This window comes from Nannobrachium achirus, assembly GCF_963921795.1.
Source record: "Nannobrachium achirus genome assembly, chromosome: 2".
Lineage (NCBI taxonomy): Eukaryota > Metazoa > Chordata > Actinopteri > Myctophiformes > Myctophidae > Nannobrachium > Nannobrachium achirus.
The window spans coordinates 36,876,754-36,895,957 of record NC_137811.1 but is presented as its reverse complement, the minus strand read 5'-3'; the positions used below and the strand labels follow the sequence as shown (position 1 = coordinate 36,895,957).

At 41.0% G+C, this 19,204-nt stretch overlaps 1 protein-coding gene across 1 annotated transcript in view; it reads right to left on the bottom strand.

The window, feature by feature from the left end:
* Nucleotides 1–19,204, bottom strand: part of ntrk1 (neurotrophic tyrosine kinase, receptor, type 1) — a gene marked incomplete at both ends in the record, with an annotated part of 46,233 nt that overhangs the window by 3,086 nt on the left and 23,943 nt on the right. The window contains 8 exons of the mRNA XM_080741699.1: nt 1–29; nt 2,827–2,999; nt 3,841–3,971; nt 4,392–4,547; nt 6,727–6,829; nt 7,010–7,068; nt 7,246–7,263; nt 10,391–10,723. The exon at nt 1–29 is cut by the window's left edge and continues 212 nt beyond it. Of these exons, the coding sequence (XP_080597825.1) occupies nt 1–29; nt 2,827–2,999; nt 3,841–3,971; nt 4,392–4,547; nt 6,727–6,829; nt 7,010–7,068; nt 7,246–7,263; nt 10,391–10,723 (1,002 nt within the window). The remainder of the gene's footprint in view (nt 30–2,826; nt 3,000–3,840; nt 3,972–4,391; nt 4,548–6,726; nt 6,830–7,009; nt 7,069–7,245; nt 7,264–10,390; nt 10,724–19,204) is intronic.

The window sequence follows — 19,204 nt, the reverse complement described above, 5'->3', positions numbered from 1 at the left end:
CTAATATGCAGGCATCGGGACCGTGGGCCCTAAAGGTGTGGAGAGGGGATGAAGGCATTTGAGTGTCATATGACATTGTAAAGTTTGACATTGTAGTGTAAACAAAATGAAAGCCACAAAGTGGCAAATTAAATGTGTAAGAATAAAAGAAATGCCTAATTGTAACCAAAACTGGATTGGATTCAGTTTCTTTTTATTGCTTGTATTTATTGCATTAGAAGCTGAAATCCCAGTTCTAAAGTACAGTATAAGAGGGAACTTTGTACTTATTTTTGTTGCCTATTTGTATTTTGTTATTGTTAACAACAGAACATCTCATCTTCTGTCTACCTAAGGCTCGAGCCAAGGTTCCAGATTTTCTGGGTTTACTGGAACTGCAGTACAGTAGTTTATTTCTGCTCTGCTAACCCCATGACTTATACTTTGTTGCGTCCTGGTGTCGCACACCTAAAATAGCAGAGCATGATTTGTGACGCATTGCAGCGTGACGCATCCCAGCGTGATGCATCGCAGCGTGACAAGTTACAGTTTTTGCAAATTACGTGTAAATCACCCTTAAGTGTTTTCTATTTCCCCCTCGCACTTAGACTCGACATATACATGGATATACATGGCTATATATGGATCTAATGGAGGCCATGTTAAATAAATCAACAATCCAAATGTGTAGAAATCATCCAGTAGCATATTTGAAGGCAGCCTCTAAAAAGTACCAGCACATGTTGCACGTTACTGTTAACATGTCAATTGACCAGTCCAATACCCATACCTACCTTTTGACACAGAAACCAAAGGCCTTAATTTTTCCTTTATAGATGAGAAAGATAGTTTAATTTACCCCCTGTTCCTATTTGCTTGCATCTACATAATGAAGACATGATTGGTCCTATCAATGTGTAGTAACTATGGCAGCAACCTTGCATGATCTAAAAGACAATGACTTCAGCAGCATGCAATCTGCAGATTGCACATATTTGAAAATATGAGATCTTAAAAGCATTACCGACCACGCCATAATGAAGCCATTTAACGATGATGGTTAATATGAAGCACAAGGCTTGTAACCAGCCTTGAATTGATTTGCAATAATGCAATTCGGTGACGTGCTATGGCAATTCTCCATTCCTTGAATGTTCTGCAGTTGTCCTTGCACATCATAAACACCCACTCTCACTTAAAACTCCAGTCTAAATGAACAAAATGACCACTGATACATCACCATCCATTCTAATATTCCGCCTCTCACTTTGTCCCCCCTCTTGCAAAGGAAGTTGTCCATGCAATCACTATTAGTTTAAAAGGCAGGTGGTAGGGTAGGAAAAGCAGCTGCATTGTGGAGCCATGAGGCACATCACCCATGCTGTCTGCTCGAAATGCGATTTCCATCCATTGGTGAACATATATCTCAGACAGAGTTTGTGTTTATGTGCATGATGTGCTTTCATTTACAATCTGTCTCTTGTGGACACCTGGCAGACATGCATCTACTCTAGGTCTGTTCTAATGGCTTCTCGGAGACATTCCCAGGTGCCAAGTGAAATTCAGATTCCCAGCATTACCTCGTTGAAGCAGTTTGCTCTCGGGGATTTATGTTGTTGTTGATGTTTTACAATTACTGGACCAGATTGCCTGATTTTGTAGGACCTTTAAGGCACACGATGTGGAGTGCTTTTGATTTTACATACACAGATACATATACAGTATAAGAATATGTTTCATCAGGTTGTCAGTCCATATAACCGTACCAACAACCAGCAGCATGTCTGGAGCTGAGAGTGTTATTATTATTGTTCAAGGAGTTGCAGAGATCAAACCTATGACGTTATGGTTACAAGTGTCTCTTGCCAGTTTTGAAAATCCACAACACATGACAGATTACTTTGTTTTAAGACTAAATTTTTGCCAGATATAAAATAATTGCTACATAGCTGACAAAACCGACCAGAAAACAGCGTGTCTAATTTCGGTAACTGGCTTCGTATCAATTTCAATTTAATATTTTCTATTGACATAATTTCTTAAAAGGTAAGGTATATTTGAATATAAACAGTTCAATTGAAAGATTCAAACCAAAACTGTAATGCAACACTGTTGACCTGTGTGAGCATTAGCATTTCTATCACCTTTGTGGAGCCAGCTGACAGAATTTGGCCTGCGAGTATAGACATTAGGGCAGAGTAGCGAGTCTTTAGGTGTGGTTTGGAACAACTTAAGCACTAGTAGTTGTACTAATGAACCTGTCATGTGTCAATGATCATGTCGGGTTCATGAATACTGTCCAATGTTTTACCATTGGCTACTGAACACCTCTGTTGCAGAAGTTCGAGGCTGAATGCTTTGCTCAGGGGCTGGTTGATATGACTTGTTTTGAAACTTTTGAATGAAATCTTGGATTTCTGGAGCATGGACACAATAGGAGCAATCACATTGCGATGCTATGCTTTGTGTTTTTGACGATAAATGTGTTGTTTTATGTAACAGCCGGTGCTGCCTGTGCTATAATTTTGGAGAAAAGAAACCGTTATCTAATTCCGAGGCAAGGGCAGATTGTACACGTGTTGCTCAAGGCAGATTCAACAAGGACAGAAACATCGATTACTGTCCAGTGTCCACATCACACCTGTGACCAACAGGCCTGCCTGTGCAGGAGTATGGCACAATGAACAGAGCATGGTCATAACATGGTCAGAGGCTTGATTCTTACTGGCCTGGGGCCGCATGTGAGAACTGACCAAATATATCCACTTCATACTGAGAGAATAACAGAATAACATACTGCAATAAATATATACGACTAAATAATTCTGGTTATATTATCCCACGTACCTAAGGAATCGGTTGAGGTCTCCATGTCTCATATATTCAAACACCATGGCCAATGGCTCCCCATCAGTGCACACCCCATAGAAACGCACAATGTGCTGGTGTTGCAACACTGTCAGTAGTTCCGCCTCCCTCTGGAAATCTTGCCGTGTGGATTCGTTAGCGTCCTTCAGCGTCTGCGCCACAGATATGAACAGTGCATTACATAACTTTTTAGGCACAGCTGTTCTGAGCTATTCAGTCAACATTGAGTGTAACAATAAAACATGTTTTCTACATAATCAGAATGACAAGAAGCCATTACCAATGCAAGACACAAAGCCACAGAAATGAAATACATGCAGTGAACACTCCTGTAGACATATGTATGTGCTGTAGCTTTGCTTGTGCTGTGCTTGACAGAGAGGAAGGACATAACCAGGGATGTCACGACTTTGTGGTTGAGGCACTATTTAGTGACAGTCAGCTACAACCAGCGATGAGGTGCTCATCATACATCCAGTACAGGTAGTCAGGGGTCTTCAACGTTTTCAGGCCAAGGACCCCTTTGCTGAGAGAGAGATGAAGCAGGGACCCCCACTACATGTTGTATAAAATTGTGTTGTAATGTTCATCGATTTCTTATACAGCTTAGACTTGTTTGACTTGTTTGTTGGATTAATGTGTATTTTCATACATTTAACCCAACTGGCAATACCTACTATTCTGCTCTTCTTTTCCCTCTACACCAATCCTCTGTGCCAAAAAATAGCCGATCTACAAGCTCACGCCTCGGATACACACGCCTCGAGGCGTTGTGAGCTTGTAGATCTGCTTTGGCTAATGTTCCACTATAATAGGGATGCTAGGGTTCCAGTGATTAATGTATAAAACATGATCCTATCACACAAAGATTGGGTGCCCCCCCCCCCCCCCCCCCCCCCATTGTGATATTATCATATTGTCTTGACCTTCTGCAGCAAGTCTCAGTACAGTCTATAATCCATCTAAATGTGTTGTGAGGAAGACATCACTTACCTTGATGGCTACCAGCATCTTGTCACTGTCAGGACTGAGGTTGGCACACTCTGCCAGGTAGACCTTGCCAAATGCTCCCTCACCCAGCTCCCATTTCAGCACGATGTCCTGCCTTTTGATGTGCTGGACACCTATTCACAAATTAAGATTTAGAAGTATTACAGTATGCTCCTTGCCAATGGCGTGGCAATGATGCAAATGTGACAAGTACATCCATATACTGCAGGTTAAATAGGTTAAAAACCTAAACGATTACAGCCCTCTTTCATACACATTTCATTGTTCCCCAGTACAATCATTCACCACCAGCGTGTGTGTGTGTGTGTGTGTGTGTGTGTGTGTGTGTGTGTGTGTGTGTGTGTGTGTGTGTGTGTGTGTGTGTGTGTGTGTGTGTGTGTGTGTGTGTGTGTGTGTGTGTGTGTGTGTGTGTGTGTGTGTGTGTGTGTGTGTGTGTGTGTGTGTGTGTGTGTAGCGGTCATGTTTTTGAATTGATTAGGAGGTTACCCAACCTCATGACATGACAGTGAGTTGATTACAGCAATTGCACTCACACATGTCTTTGTCCTTGATGATGCCGCAGAAGTATTGTGGGTTTTCTACAAAGCTGGATAGACCAGAGTCCTCATCTGAAGAGGGAGGGCTGGCTCCGAAGTTCATGAAACGAAGAGACACAGCCAGGTCATCCTCAGTCCCCAAAACCGATGAACCTAATGAGGCAAGGAGTTTATTGTTTATTACGGACCCCCAATTAAGTCCACAGTGAAGACAAACACTCATACTTCACAATCAAATTAAAACATAATACAATGAAATTCCATTATATAGTTAAAATGAAACAAAACGAAACAATTTGTTTTTGTTCACACATTCTCTACATGTATATTACTTATATTACTAAGGGCATTGGTTCTTGTACATTGTATATATTATTTTATGAATGAGCTTAGGCCCACTTTTGGGCATCTTTGCTTTCCAAGTTGTTGCAATTATGTCATGATCACTAAAACCCACATATACAGAAATAGCTTTTGAGTGTCTTTCTGGGGCATTTGCAAAAACAATGATCTATACATGAGATTGTGTCACAAAGAGCAAAATCAAACACAGCAATTCAGATCCCATTTACACCATACTTTTACCATAATGATTGTCTTTCATCACGAACATTGCTGTATATTTCTTGGTCCCATGACAACAGCTGATGACAAGCTCTAATAATCCCATCATCAACAATGCAGCAATCAGGCCAACATTGAACCAAAGAAATGATCTAATGGCCAGAACACAGGCCTGAATGGTGGACAACTGTAGTGCCTATTAAAAGCCATACAAGTGACCCCAAATTGGCAAACCCCACTCAGCAAAGCAAACCACAGGAGCCCCCAGAGTCCAACCGGCTAGAAAATGGAACAACGGAAAGCGAGCACGCAGGCGAGCCATGCAAGGGAAAAAAGAGGTCCAGGAGGGGCTCCACTTAGACAATCAGGCCCACTTAGGCACTTTGTGAGAGGAGTTGGGTGGGAGATGGGGGGCTTCCAAGAGAACCTATTGCTCCAAGCTGAGCCTCCATCCATCCATCCATCTTTTTAAATGCCTTCACCAGAGAGCAGCAGTGGCAACGGCTCGGGTGGTTTCTGACGCTGTTCATTTTGCATGCAGTAATTAAGGCACTTTAGCCAGGCACACATTCAGCGGGCTGACCGTGTGCAAAGTTACAGCTTATTGGAAATCCTATATTAGTTGGCCTCCTGTGCATTATTCTCTTGAGCACCTCGATGCTTGCAGAGGAACCATTGCACTTTCAAAATAGACTGGAGAAAAATAAATGCAATTTCAGTCCATAGACAAAAAGTATATTTCAAATTGTCTGTGGAATTGCTTTTTTTGTGCCTATTTTGAATCGGCAATGGTTCCTAGACGCGTTCACAACCGCTTCATCTCCATTGAATGAGTAGGTGTGACTGCTGCACACACACACCCACATAATTATTAGTAGCACATAGTGAAATGTTGTTAGACCTACAGTAGGTTGGCCTCAGTCAAGTTAAAGGGATAGTTCACCCCCATCGATTTTTGAAGCGGTGACTAGCCGCTTCCAATGTATGCACATGTCTGTCCCATTGTCCTCACTCACTCACTCACTCACCAGTATGAACAGGATCTGCGCATGCGCACGTGAGAGAGAGAGAGAGAGAGAGAGAGAGAGAGAGCACGTTGCGGTAAAAAAAAAAAAAAAAAAACACACACACACACACACACACACACACACACACCAGTAAAATGGACTCATAAAATGTCCCTGGGACCCATCTGAATCAAAAACATAGATCTGGAACTGCTCTAATTCACCGCTTCAGTTCGAACCGAGGTTTGATTTTTTCCTATCGATTATCGATCTATGGAGACTTGAATTCATCTATATGTTTGTGTTTTTGTCGCATTCCTAAGCCAATAATTTGAGGAGGCTCCTTGTGTCCCCATAGAGTAGGGACTAACTGGTAATGAAATTATTGGCTTTCGCAAAAACAAAAAAATATCCATGAATTCAAGTCTCCATGGGGTGAGTAATCGATCGGAAATTGTGTGAACTATCCCTTTAAGAAACAATGCTGTGATCATAGATCAATAGTTTGAAGCAAAACACATCTTACCAGCTTGGGAGTCTGGGACCCCATGGTTTTATAGTGATGCATCATGCAACATCGAAACATTGATGTGCTGTATTTGTCCAAACATGAGGATACACTGAAAGCTAGATTTACAGTGCATTACAAGGCCTACACCCAAACACTCGACATACAGTATAATCACCCCCTTGGACATACAGTACTGAATCAGCGCAAATGGTTGCTGTCAATAGAAATGATGTGTCACGTGTTAACTTACGATGAATGCCAAACTTGGAGTGCTGCCCACACTTGTTAATGACCAGAACGATGATGAGGAGGAAGGTGCAGGCAAACACAGCCAGACCCACTGCCACCGACACCTGTTCAGAGAGACGATGAATCTGTATACATCAAATTCAAAGGAGCTTTATTGGCATGAGAAAACATATGTTTACATTGCCATATCATAAGCATTGAAACAATGATATGCTTTACAAATGCATTTGTCCGAACACGATTATACAGTGAAAGCTGTATTTTCAAAGCGTTACGAGACCTACCCCAAACACTCGACTTTCAATGTTCTCTGTAACATCCTCATCTGATTTCTTTGTAGGAACTGTTGGACAAAGACGAGGCTTGTTAAACACAAATGTAGTCAGGCTTGAGAATCACACATACGGTAGCGTACATTGGGAAAAAGTGGTTATAACTTATATAGGCTACAATATAGACCTGAAAACACAAACAATGAGATTTCCAAGACAATTATTTTATTAAATCAATAAAGTCTTACTTGGATCCACGTTAAGGACTAGCATGTGGAGAAAAGGACAAAAAGAGTGTGACATTTATGAATCGGATACAGACTACCAGACACACTTTTTATTAAATTATTCACAGTATAGCAGTGTTGTGGAAAATCTTTCTTTCAAAATTCTTTCGCTTTTATGCAACTGATAAAACGATGCATGATATGATACAAACAACAAATGCCTCACCTAGCCTATTCAAGCCCAATATGAATCTCCATGATCAAGTGCAACAACGAACACTGTCTGGTATGCAGATTAGTGAGTGCTAAAGTACAGTATTTAATCACTTAAATCCTATATAATGTACTTACTTGACAACAATATCTTCACCGAATATAGATGATCTACAAGTATGCTACTTTTCATGTGGTCAAATGCTGACTGCAAACTGTGAATGAGTTGCTGTGCACTATTAACTAAATACTGTTAGCCCCCTGAGATAAGTAATATTTGAATTAAAAGTGTTGTGGCCAGCTAACCACCGCATGTATAATATAATTTGACCCCGGCCATTCATAGGCCATCTGTGTCAAGCCACTGTTTAATTACAGTCACAGCTTTCACTTGCCGTTTTGGTCAAGGCAATTGTCCTGATGAGGGTTATAAGGTCAAAATGTCAATCTTTGAGTTCTGAAAAGTCATAACTCCTACTCCTCCTTCCTACCGACATCCATTAATCCTCACTATACAAATTAGCCTCAAGAACGTTGGTCCGACTATTTCGTTCTCTATCTCTCACAATAGTATCCTTTGATGTCCTTCTCCCTCACAACCTATGCAAAATATTAAGAATAATGTAGCATATCAGCACATTAGACACAGCCTACTGATTAGTAGGCTATGCTGTTATTAACCATTATTGTTGGTCCTTTTATATTACCTTTAATAATACTGTGCGTATAGGGCCTTGTCGGCAAACGACATCAGCCGAGAACGCAGGATTCTATAACCATTTCAATGCGAGATGGATTGCTGAGGTGGAGCGCAATCTCCCAGTACTTAACTGCACGACTTGCCACACCACTCATACGCTGTGTGGGCGGTGGTCTGAATCGAACCCATGACCATGTGGTTCAAAAGCAAATGCTCTACCGACTGAGCTTACTCAATAGATATACTGTAGACTGACAGGAAATGGGGAGAGAAATGGGGGGGTGACACAGAACTGCCCAAGAAATTAATTAAGGGTAAAGAAGGATCAGAAAACAAAGCACCATTTCCTAGAATGGGACAGAAACAATGCAATTCCTCAGCCTGTATTACATGTAGATCAAAATGTTCACAAATTTGTCAGGCAGTAGACTGAGTAGAGCCTTCCTTTAAGTATTGTCCAAGACGGAAATAGCAAGACATGCCATCACCGGTTTTAGGTCTATTCATTTCCAATGGGAGAGTGAACGTGAACACGGCTTCTAAACCATTCTTTAGCCCCACGGTCACTGAACTAAACAATGGACCCGATGGTCACAAGCCACACAATATTCCAAACATTTTCATACTAAATTGTCTTTTTTTAGAGACACGAATAAGAAGAAAATCTACTTTATTATCGATCTTTCTCTGTCCCAGCAACACACTCTCCCGGGATCTAGCACTAGTAAACATGTTTGAGATTGACGCCGGCGCCCGCCCACTTAGGAGACCATTTGTAGGATTTGTGTACCATCTCGCCTCTAGTGGCTCCAATTGAGATTGCGTATCTTCCTATATTAAAAATCTTTGGTATTGTGTAGATTCACTGTTTTCAAGACATTTCCTGTGGGTTTCCTTGTGGGTCCCATGTTTCCAAGGAGTCCCCAAACTCAGCTTTTCATGTCCCACAACACTGACAAAGCTTTGTTTATTCAACACATCCTGGAGGACCACATTGTAGCCCATGACTTTCTGTTCTTCTATTTCAGGGGTTCTCAAACCTTTTTAGGCTGTGACCGCCAAAATAAACATATTTGAACTAGGGACCCCCACCCTGACAAGCACTTGGAATTGTAGGTATTACTTTTAATGTGACTCGGTTCTAGAGATAAATATTGTGAAAATTGCCGATCTGCATGCTCACAGCGCCTCGCACTGCAAGGCGTTGTGAGCATGTAGATCGGCTATTTTCATAATGTTCGCCTCTTGCTTACTTAGTTGCCTCTTGCTTACTTAACAGAGGCGGCCTGCAGGGGGGGCTAGCGGGGCACTCGCCCAGGGCGCCACCTTGAGGGGGCGCATGAAGAAAAAAAAAAAATGAAAAAAAAAAAAAAAAAAGACTTTCCTCTACAAAACACAGACCTCTATCAGCCAGGATATAGGAACTCTATAGTCTTGTCTCACTGTGCGTGACTGTGAAAGAACCATTTCTCCTGACCAGCCCAAGGTAAGACTAATGCCTCATCCACACTGTAAGCAGCAAAGCTAATGGTTTGCTTGGTAATTCAATGTAATCTCAATGGAAACCAGCTTTAAAGCTTTCCAAGCTTTGTTCTCAGCATCTCCAGCATCTTAAAGCTGGTTTCCATTGAGATTACCAAGCAAACCATTAGCTTTGCTGCTTACAGTGTGAATGAGGCATAAGACAGTCAGATCATGCTTTTATAAACCCCATTATATTAAGCCCAAAATGGTTCTGCCGCCGTGTAGAACCGAACCGCTTTTAACTTTAAAAAAATTCATATATATTTTTTTTTATTAAAAAGAAAAAAAAAAAAAAAAAATCCGGCCGCGCCATAGGGCGGCGCTATACTACCTCGCCCAGGGCGCAATATAGGTACCAACCGCCACTGTTACTTAATACTTGACAGTTTGGCCAGTTTGGTATAAAACTTGTCACTTTATAAATGTGCAGATACCCTGTATAGGCCTACACTTATACTGTGCGTTGGTTTGTTTACCGTTGAGCGAGGGAAACAAATTACATTAAGCAATTCATCTGGGGACACCACAACATAATTTGGGGACCCCACTTGGGGTCCTGATCCCAAGTTTGAGAACCACTGTTCTATTTAAATATAATGCTTAAAATACTTAACTCACAAGTAATTGATTACATTTGTAAGTATGTAAGTATACAGAAACATTATTTGCTGTCTAGCAAAACACTGGAATAAGATTGCTAATATTCAACAATATCTCAACGGAACTCACCTGGAATTATCCCTTCGGGATCGAAGGGGTCAAAGGGGTTATCCATAAAAATCCCTGTGGCAGTGGCCTGGTCAGTTCCCAGCTTGTTTTCTGCGACTAGGGTGTAGTGGCCGTTGTTGAGGTGGGTGGGCTTGTTTAGGAACAGACAGCCATGTTTTTCAGAGCCATCATCTAAATCGGGGATAATCTGAGTGTAGGTGTAGCGACCCTCTATGAGCGCCGATCCATTGTAGAGCCAACGAACTGCCGGTTCAGGATTGCCATCCACAGCAAAGGGGAAACACCAGTGGTGTTGGGGTTCAGCGTCTCGCAGGAAGAGGATTTTGACTGGAACTGTGGGGAGATGTAAGATAGATAAAACAAAAAATAAAGTACAACCTTGAACCTTGAGATAGATGGTTCACCCAAAAATGCATTCATTCAATAATTCTATTCACTCTCAAACACAGGTTCACTACAAACAAAGAGTGGTACCTATATTTACTACCGTTTATTATGCTGGGGGTCCTGATTGAGCAGTGTTGGTATGGATGTGCAATCTGTTTATTTTGTAGAAAAAAATAGACCACTGGCTACGCTCTGAAAATAGCAGGAACAGGCCCACAAGAGCTTGTAGATCTGCTATTTTCAGCATGCAACCAAGTGTAAAATCAGCCATTACGACACCATGAAGGCTTGCCAAAATACATTTTTGTCGACAAAATCAATTACTTTACGTCATTCACAAAGTTAAATTTTTTTGAGAGCTCTCGCCTTACCTGACAAAGGTAAATTACAATGACCTGTCTCAGTTATTTGAAAGAATCTATTCCCAAGGCGGCATGTGTGGTTATAATATTCACTAGAAAAAAGCCCCCTGCGGGGGCCTGGCCCCTTATGTAAAAGTCCCCTGTACTCAAGAGATGGATACAGTCCAGAGGGCAGCTAAGCAATACAAATGTAGGATAGCTCAACATTAAATATGCAGTTTGTTCCAAAATGCAAAATGGTGTAAAATGTTGAGTCTGTAAGATATATACAATAGTTTCAGAAATACAAACCCCTCAGGTACAGGGTGGTCTGCTCTGTTTTGGCTGGGTGGGTTATAATAAGATAGAAAAAAAGCACCCCCTGGGCGTTTGTTTAGGTGGCATGGGATGTGTAGTGTAGTAGGAAAGGCAAAGTTAAATATTATGTTGAAATAAAGTGTACAATGGTAGGCCTACTGTTGAATAGTTTTTTTTTTAATTATGAAGTTGTTGTAGAACATGGAATGATTTTGGCATCGGTAGCCTAATACTTTTGTGCTTTTACTCAAGTAACACATTCGAACACACACGTTACTTGTAACAGAGTACTTTTACCTAAGTAGAAACATTTCAGTACTTTTCCACTCGCAGCGTCAACGGATGTTGCCGTTGGTGTTATACACCGAATCGTGAACTATAGAAAACGGTGCCTGCGATGTTTTGATGTTTTAAATCATGTTTATGTCATTTCTACACAGATGTTGTTTGTTTTAGGTAATTTCTACACACGTTGTTGTTCATAGCCAGAGCCGTTTCTGGGCCCATGTGGGCCCTAAGCGTGATTCTGCTATGGGGCCTGAAAAAATAGGCCTAATATTTTTTATCATTTTTTAATCCATTTTATAATGGAAATATATATATATATAAAATATATATATATAAATGAATAAATAAAAAACTACAACAACAGGCAACGTATTTTTGCTATGTTTGAAAAATAATAGGCCTAATATTTTTTATAATTTTTTAATCCATTTTATAATGGAAATATATATATATAAATACAAATATATATATAAATGAATAAATAAAAAACGACAACAACAGGCAACGTATTTTTGCTATGTTTGATTTGTTCTTTTCTTATTTAAATAAAAAATTGAAAACTTCCCATGGGGTGCTGGAACACCTGCAGCACCCCTAGTTCCCACGCACTGGCAGAGTCCTGCACAGTGGCCACTGTGCCAAATTCACTTTCACTTTCAGCGGTGTGGATGCTCGGAAGCAAAGAAAGTCACCACAGTTTGATTTGATCATTCCTTAGTCAATTATGAAGGGATTTCAAAAATTAAAACGTCGCATCGCGATTTCGGTTTGAAAACGATTAACCATGCAGCAGTACTTATTTTCTGCAGAAGCGCACGCCAGCGCACACACACACACACACACATTGATTGATTGCTTGCTTGCTTTATAGTTTGCATAAAAAGCAGAAAGTACACACACGTCACACACACAGTACGGGTCCTAACAGGTCCTCTTGGGTTATATACATGATGATTACAGTCCCGTGTCCGGAGTGTTCCGAGGGAAATGCGACCATGCGCACAGAAAGACAGAGTGGAACAGTTATTGTGGGATTAATTATGACACATGTGGGCACATGACGAAATTAGATAGGTCCTTTGTTGCTAGCTGCATTAAGGTTGTCATTGCAGGAAAGTCAGAAAGGGTAAAGTAGAAGGTTTAAAGCACGCTATTCCTATCATATGTTATACTGTGCCGCTGCTCTCTCTCAACTGCCCCCCCCCCCATCTCCTCCATCTCTGCATCTCTGCTTGCAGGCAGTGTTTGTTTACGCCCATTTGTGACGTGAATCGCGTCGTCGGTCAACTATGGCTTGTGCAATATAAGGCCCCAAAAAAAATAAACATTTTGGCATTATATGAGAAGTAGAGACACATCTGAAGGTGATAAAGTTGATGTTGGGCAAGGTACATGCGTTATTGATTTTTGTATTATGTTTTTTAGAATTGAACAACTGCTGAACGTGGAGTTACAGATGGAAACACACACAAACACACAAACAAACACACTATTTTTTGGGGCGATTCTAATAAAGGTGTGGGATATGTCTTCCCTGTGTATTTTTGGTTACTTCCTGAAAGCTGAAAGCCTCTGAGTCAAAAGGCCCAACTGAAAAACACTGAGTTAATGACATCATAAACTCAGCCCCTCCCCTTTTACCATTCACCCAACACTGTGGGTGTGGCTAACTTCAGCTTGGTCACCACCCACCTGACAACCAGGCATACTTAATGAACTGGTGGGTGTGGCCACATAAAACCTAATTTTAACACTTTCTGTACACTTTTTTGGAAAGAATCTTCCTCCAAGTATAATCTTAATACCTGATCATCATGTTTTAAGGGGGAAAACATCATGGCAGCCCATCTTTAAATGTGTTGTTTTTGAGTAAATAATTGCAATCAATGAAAAGTTTTGTTTTTGACTGCGCAAACTTATCTCACTAACATTTGGACCCAATACCAAACCTCTATCAATGTGTAATTATGCCTTAAGGCAATGCCAGGAATACATTATCAAGGAAGGCCATATCACAACAGACAGTTCAGCGCAGACAGCAGTCATATTCTTTAGCTTAACAAAAGGCAAGGTGTTTTACTTAAACATGATTTCATCCACAATAGAAAGTGACCTTGGGTTGACAGTAGACCTAATACTGTGTACTTTCGAGCAGTGGCTGACTGTCTCACTGCTGTAGATAGGATTTCTGTAGATGAGATATTTGTATGCGCTACTCAACCTACATTTAAAGTACTTGATCACTGAAGATCTATTAGCCCACAATGTTTTTGTTTTTGGGCTTTTATGCCTTTATTGATGGGGGAGAGACACGCAGCAAAGGTCGTCAGGATCGGGACTCGAACCCGCAACACACTGTCAGGCATTATAACCGGTATATGCACCTGGACCGGTAGGGCAGCCCACAATGTTTTTTGACATAGAGTATGTTGCTTTGAAGGCATGCTGAATTTATGCAACAATTGTGTTTTGTGAAGGCTTGATTGCAAAAGGCTGTTTTATTTTTTGCAAGTTCTTAGTTTTGCTGATCCATGTGCTGTACCAAGAATCTGCATCTTTACATTCTACAAACATACCGAACGATTAAGTACAATAAATGCTGTGCTCTGAGTCTATAGTGTTGCACTCTCTGTTAGCAGCTCCACTGCTTCTGCTGAACTGTGGCTATTGTCTGTGCCGTTCTATTTTTGACTCTGACTATTCATTTTCTTCATTGGAGTGGAGCTGTGTCGCGCTGGCTGCGGAGCGGAGCTGTGTTATGCATGCTATGCACATGCAATGCACAATACAATGAAACCTTGAGCAGGGAAAGGTTTACAGCTGTGGTTATGATTCTAAAACGGTTTTGTGCCAGGAACCCCCATGAGAGAGGATTTGTGTTATCTATGGGGATTCTAAGCTAATAGAAATGATAGGCTTTCGCTTGATAACATTTAAGGCATCGTTCTTGCATTAATAATAAAAGAAAAGTTTGACATTTTGTTTACTGTCCATATCCTTCCACTGAGACACAGAGGGGGTAGACATCTTATAATGAGCATTAGTAACAACCAAGTACAGTATTTTCCGGACTATAAGGTACACCGGACTATAAGGCGCACTGTCAATGAATGGTCTATTTTCGAACTGTTTTCATATATAAGGCGCACCGGACTATATGGCGCACATAATAGACGCTACTGTTGCGTTATGCATCCAACAGATGAAGCTGTGCTAAAGGGAATGTCAATGAATGATCCATATATAAGGCGCACTGGACTATAAGGCCCACTGTAGTTTTTTGAGAAAATTAAAGGCTTTTAAGTGCGCCTTATAGTCCGGAAAATACGGTATATGAGGATAGGTTGAAAATGGGTGAAGTGGTCCTTCACAACGATATTTTATGTTTTTGTGTAAAAAGAAAAGCTTCAAGATTGGAAAAGGTTTTATTGTGACTGGGGACTGTCTTGAAAAACAGGGGTTGAAAGGTACATCTACTGAATTGACCAATAACGTGTCCTTTTGTGAAACACTCTTCCCCTACTGATCCAGTGAAGCTTTTCAGTGACCAATAATAGAAGTCTCTGACTGTCCTGAAAGCAGTGGTGTAAAGTAACTAAGTACATTTACTTAAGTACTGTACTTAAGTACAGTTTTGAGGTATTTGTACTTTACTTGAGTATGTCCAAATTCCAATACTTTTACTCCTCTACATCTGGGATCCAAATGTTGTACTTTTACTCCACTGCATTTATTTGAAAACTTGAGTTACTAGTTACTTTGCATATATACATTATAATATTAAAAAACATACCTTAACCACTTTAGCCTTATTTTATCCCTTGGCTATTTGAAAATAGCCGATCTACAAGCTCACAACGCGTCGCGATAAAATAAAATGTGAGTACATTTTACAACACTAACTGAAAGCTCCCAGGTCTGAAATGTTGGGCAGAATGAAAGTGAAGGAAGTCTAAGGAAATATGGATGCTCAGTAAAACGGTTCCCTGTATAAACCAGACTTGCTCCTTGAGCACTCGTAGCCACTTTCCGAAGACAACGACAAGTGCGACCAGCAGAGTGCGCAAGTAGGGTGCTGTCTGTAAGTATGTGGCACTCTGTCGAGGTGCAAACTTGCGCTCTGGTATTTATATCAGGTCGCACTTGTTGGTGGTGACGTCAACGAGAACGCTGCTGCCTCATTGGCTAAAGGCCCTGCCTTGTTTGTACTGTCGGCCGGATACAGACAACCGGATACAGACGGCATCGAACACAGTACTTGCACGCTCTGCTGCCGCAAGTAATAAAGGAAAATATTAGTACTAATTTGTTCCTATTCTAGAAGATCATGGGACGATGAGAGCATAACAAAATGTCAGATATTTGTGAGTCAGCAATGTACTGTAATTACCATAGAGTACAAGTAGAGATGTGCCGATTGATTGGTGAGTGATCGCAATCGGCCGATAATGCCTCTATTGGCTTTGATCAGTATCGGCTTTGCCGATCTACAAGCTAGATCAGCTATTTTCACAATATGTATCTGTGGGACAGAATGTAACCTCAGCTTCAACTCCTACAAGTTGAATTATACTAAAGGACCTTTGACGCTGTGATCGGGACTATCGCTATCGGCCAAGTCCATGATTATTCACCAAGCCATTCCCTATCCTCGCCCTATATATTCTCCTTTTATGCTGAATGTGCACGTGGACCATGTATGGCACAAAGCTGTTAGGACAGCTCTAGGTTCCTTTGGAGTTTCCATGAATCAATGTTCTCCATCTGTACTCTAAACCTGCACTGACCAGCTATGAATAATGAATCCTGGTCCTCGACAGGGCCCTTGACCACAAGAGCTACCTGGAAGCACCATTGAATGTGAACCTACAGGAAATGTCTTCCCTTTAGATCGAAGACAGTGCTGATATGCTGAGACCTCTCACTCACTCTCCAGCAGCCATTCCACAGCTCTTAACCCGTGACCCTACTTGGGAAAGTGCTGTGCTAAGGGGGATACTGACTCGAGGCATCTGTCTGTTTGGACTGGGTAATCTTCATTGGCAGTTTACTTGGGTATTTTACAGGGAGTACAACTAATGACTACATATTACGTTTAACTAATGGTCTCATATTAGCTGTAGTTGAAGATGTTAAAAGGAATCTTGGATTCATGCTTTACAGTAGCTTGACAGAAATGGAATATTGCAGAGGATTGCAGATATTCAGGCCTTCTATCTAGACAGACATGATATGACAGACACCTGCTTTTAAAAAAATGATCACTTGCATTAAACGGAAATCATTATTGAAACCATTATGTATGCCCTATAAACATGAATGTTGCTGTTGAGTGATGAAGTTTACACCATTGGTTGGGCGGTTGCCCAGTTGCCCTAACAACAAACTATAGTCAATCACAGAGCAATCAGGATGAGCCTAATGCATTTGATTTGCTGTCTTGGCCTGTCATAGGTGTTTTGTGGTGTGGTTTTAGCCATTCTGGCCAAAACTACTATGCTACTGCTTATTGCACAGCACTAGTCATTACTGTAAAACTTTAGTCACCATGCCAAATTGGGGCATATACAAAATGTTGAAGGGGTCCCCAAAAGTCCCGCTGTGTACCAAGCTCCCAGTTTCTAGGTTTGCTGTACTAGTGGTGAGTGGTGACAGCTGAGCAAAATACTATAAAGTATTACTAGAAGTGCCGTAAAAATAAGAAAAACAAGAATATGCAAATGTCATGGCATGAATGAGCTGGCATTTGATTAATTGATTTCTTTTAGCCAGTCAAGCTGGCGTTAACAGTATACATGGTTCTCTGTTTGATGTTCTCCAACTTCACAGACAATATTTGCAACTTGCAAAATGAAATGTAAAGGTAACATTTGAGTGTTTCTTGATTTTAGGTGTTTTGTGGCCTATTATTTCATGTCCATTCAAAAGACACATTTTCTGCAACGATATGTGTCCCTGCACTCAGTCAGACCGTGTGTGTGTGTGTGTGTGTGTGTGTGTGTGTGTGTGTGTGTGTGTGTGTGTGTGTGTGTGTGTGTGTGTGTGTGTGTGTGTGTGTGTGTGTGTGTGTGTGTGTGTGTGTGTGTGTGTGTGTGTGTGTGTGTGTGTGTGTGTGTGTGTGTGTGTGCTCTCAAGTGGGGAAAATGTATATAATCCATGTCTGTTGCCTTTTGCAATGTTAACTGGATGTTCAGATATAGATAACATATTTTTTTTTTTTTTTTTTTACAATTTGTGTTTGACCTTTCACTCTGTACTTAGTGTGCTCTTCTCCTCCTTTGCACCAAACCTCTTTGCCAAAAATAGCCGATCGAGGCGTTGTGAGCTTGTAGATCTGCTATTTTTGGCTAAAGTTCTAAGAATATGGACACCAGGGTTCAAGTGGTTAATATAAAAAAGGATAAAAAAGGTTTCTATCACACAAAGATTTGGAGGACCCCCTGTAGTAACTCTGAGGACCCCATAGGGGTCCCGGACTCCCTGTTGAAGACCCTTGCTCTACTGGGATAACATTAAAACTTTCATACATGGTCCAACCATATACTAGGTTTTTTTTTACCTAGTCTTGTTTAAAAAACAAGCCTGCGACTCCAAAACATGGCAATATGAGCTCTTCTGAAGTCCTCAATATCTTTTATTTCTTTTCTTTTTAATTTTTCTGTTTTTCTTTTTGCTATTGATGATATCCTCTGTATAGTACTGTGTTCTATCTGTCTGTCATTCAATGTTATACGAGATACATAAATGTTTCCTATGTAAACAAGCCGAAAGGCTTCCTTAGATCTCCTTTTAGTTGACCGTGTATATACCAGTGAACTGTACCGTCATGAAACTGTACCTTTTCCACTGCAAACTTCTAATAGTCTTCAATCAATCAATCAATGATTGAGGCAGGCATAATTCAGAATAATTAATTCACTCTGGTATTAAAGAGGGAAGAGCCAGAGCTGGCAAGTGAATCAATGGTTCAGAAAGCCTGCAGACTCAGGGAGCCCAGTAAACACCCACTGTTCAGGGAGGTAATTATGGGTAATTAAAGGACTAGCGGTTAACGAGTGTGCATCTACCAGGGGGGCTGATGTTGATAGATTAGCTGTGCTAACGCACTTACTGCCTGCCAATCACTGTGGATGAAGAGGCCTTTTCCGGAGTAGGAGGAAAATATCCATTAGCTCAGGCTCAAATCAGATCTTTGTACAGTTATCAGAGCCTTTTTCCTGATGCTCATTATCTGTCCCTTGATGCTCATACATTTGGGTTTCTGTTGATTGGCGCCCCTTTTCTTTTTTGGCTTTATTTCCCAAAGAGTGTCACTGTGTTGTTGTTATGTGATACTGTTTGGGCAATATTCTTTCGGTAATGTATCGCTAATGCACTCTTGTGTTGTTTTGTGTGGGGCCAGTGGGTGCTGTCATTCGTCAGTGTTGTTGAACTGTAAAGCTTGCACTAATGGACAGATGTGTGGAAAACAACAACAGGG